The 1,965-nt window shown below is 64.1% G+C and overlaps 1 protein-coding gene across 2 annotated transcripts in view; it reads right to left on the reverse strand.

Moving 5' to 3' along the window:
- The window catches only part of EHD2 (EH domain containing 2), a 27,564-nt gene that overhangs the window by 25,060 nt on the left and 539 nt on the right, over positions 1–1,965 (reverse strand). The window contains exons 2-3 of one of the 2 annotated variants that reach the window (XM_011378165.2): positions 862–1,019; positions 241–338 (exon numbers count right to left, since the gene is read on the reverse strand). In XM_011378165.2, coding sequence (XP_011376467.1) covers positions 241–338; positions 862–1,019 — 256 coding nt within the window. Of the gene's footprint in view, positions 1–240; positions 339–861; positions 1,389–1,965 lie in introns of those variants that run through there. The other variant, XM_011378164.2, reaches the window with a different exon arrangement.

Raw genomic sequence — 1,965 nt, forward strand, 5'->3', positions numbered from 1 at the left:
ACTCCTCCAGCCCCCTACTCCTCCCTCAGACCCAGGGGTCCAGGCCCTCCGGCCCCCCCAACTCAGACCGGGTAGTCCAGGCCCCCAGCCCCCTTCTCCTCCCCCAGACCTAGGGGTCCAGACCCCCAGGCTGCTCCTGAGATCCAGGAGTCCAAGCCCCCCGGCCCCTCCTCCTTCAGACTTCGGGGTCCAGGCCCTCAGCCCCTCCCCACTCAGACCCAGCGGTCCAGCCTCACTCACCGCGGCTCACTCTCTGTTTGGCCCCTGACAGGATGCCTGGGGTGTCTATGATGCTGATGCTCTCCAGGACCTGGTTGGGGAGCTGGGCGCACATGAACCTGGGCGGAGGGAAGGGTTAGGGTCAGTGCGGGGAGAGGCAGGAGGGGAGGACCCACAAGGAGGGGAACCGGGACTGCACAGAGGGTGACTCAGGTCCAGGGGACCGAGGACTCGAAAGCGAAAAGGGAGATCAGGACAGAGAATAGAAACTATAAAAAGAATCAAAGCCAGTGCTCACTGAGCACGTGCTTCGCGCCAGGTGCTGCTCTGAACACTTTATGAGCATCGATTCATGTAGTCCTCACGACGACCCCATGGAGCAGGGATTACGGTCACCCCCGCTTTCCAGATGAGGGTAAGAAAGGCACAGAGAGGTTAAGTCGTGTGCCCAAGGCCACTCGCCTGGACAGGCGTGGAGCCCAGGCGGCCGGCACCGCTGGCCGGAGAGCAACGGGGGACGATCGGGCAGAGAGAAGGGAGTTGGGGCTGACAAGGACAGATGAGGATTGAAGGGACGGAGACGGGGGCCAGGGCCAGGCGGACGCTCCCCTCGCCTCCATCTCCCAGCTCTCAGCCGCACACCTGTTGAGGAAGGTATTTCCGAAGGGGTTGAGTTTTCGAAAGGGCTTGTCCGGGTCCACGACGAGAGCGTTGCCCGGCACGGTGCCCTCGGTCTCACCGTGCATGACGGCCACGAAGCAGTCAGTGGTGGGCTCCGGCCCCACGCGGGAGCCTGGCACCTCCTGCTCCAGCAGGTACTGGATGAAGCTGGTCTTGCCTGTGCTGTACTGGCCGGCCACCAGCACCATGGGCTTGCCGTCGAAGTCGGCATCCTCCAGGGCCGGGGAGTGGAAGGCCCCGAACCGGTAGTGCTCCTCCAGGGGCAGCAGCTTGGTGCGGTACAGCTCCTTGAGGGCCGAGGTCACCGTGCGGATGGCCTCCGGCTGCTGGCCCCGCGCCCCGCCCCGCTTCAGCCAGCTGAACATGGCGACGGCACGCGACCTGCTGGGCTCGCTGGGGGAGGCGCTCAGGGAGAGGGCTGCCTTCGCCTGCGGGAGAAGGAGGGGGTGTCGACGGGAGACATCCTGGTGGAGGAGCAGAAGGGAGGGAGCTCCAGGTGGAACGCAGCGGCATGGGGAGGGGACGAGGAGCACAGAGCTCTGACGGTGGGTGGCAGGAGGTGACGGCTGAAGGTGACTAGTGCAGCTGGAAGAAGACGGATTAACGGGAGAATGAACGAAGAAGGGAGGGCTGGCGGCGGAAGAGCGAGGGATGCTCACAGGGAAGGATGCGGACGCTGCCCGGGAGAGATGGGTCCCATTCTTCTCTCCCTCCCTTCCCCCCTTCCATCCTTCCATCCATCGTCCCTGAAGTCATCCATGTGTCAGGAGCTATGGACTCAGAAACTTGCCCGAGACCGGCCCCGACCCACTTAGAGACCCCAGCGAGGAGAGTGCCCGGGCACCGAACAGTCACGGATGCCTAGAAAATGCCAGGCAGTGGAGTCGTAGGCACCAAGCATGACGAACTGGCCGCGGGAGCAGCAAAACTCGAGATGGGCTGATTTTTGAGCTGCTCCCTGAAGAGTGGGCGCGACAAGGCATTTGGGCAGAGAGGATGGCGCGAGGTCCCGGAGCTGTGAAACGTGGGTGGGGTGGCTGGACACAGGGGCACGAGGAAGAGGGC

The sequence above is a fragment of the Pteropus vampyrus genome, unplaced genomic scaffold (assembly GCF_000151845.1).
Source record: "Pteropus vampyrus isolate Shadow unplaced genomic scaffold, Pvam_2.0 Scaffold333, whole genome shotgun sequence".
Taxonomy (NCBI): Eukaryota; Metazoa; Chordata; class Mammalia; order Chiroptera; family Pteropodidae; genus Pteropus; species Pteropus vampyrus.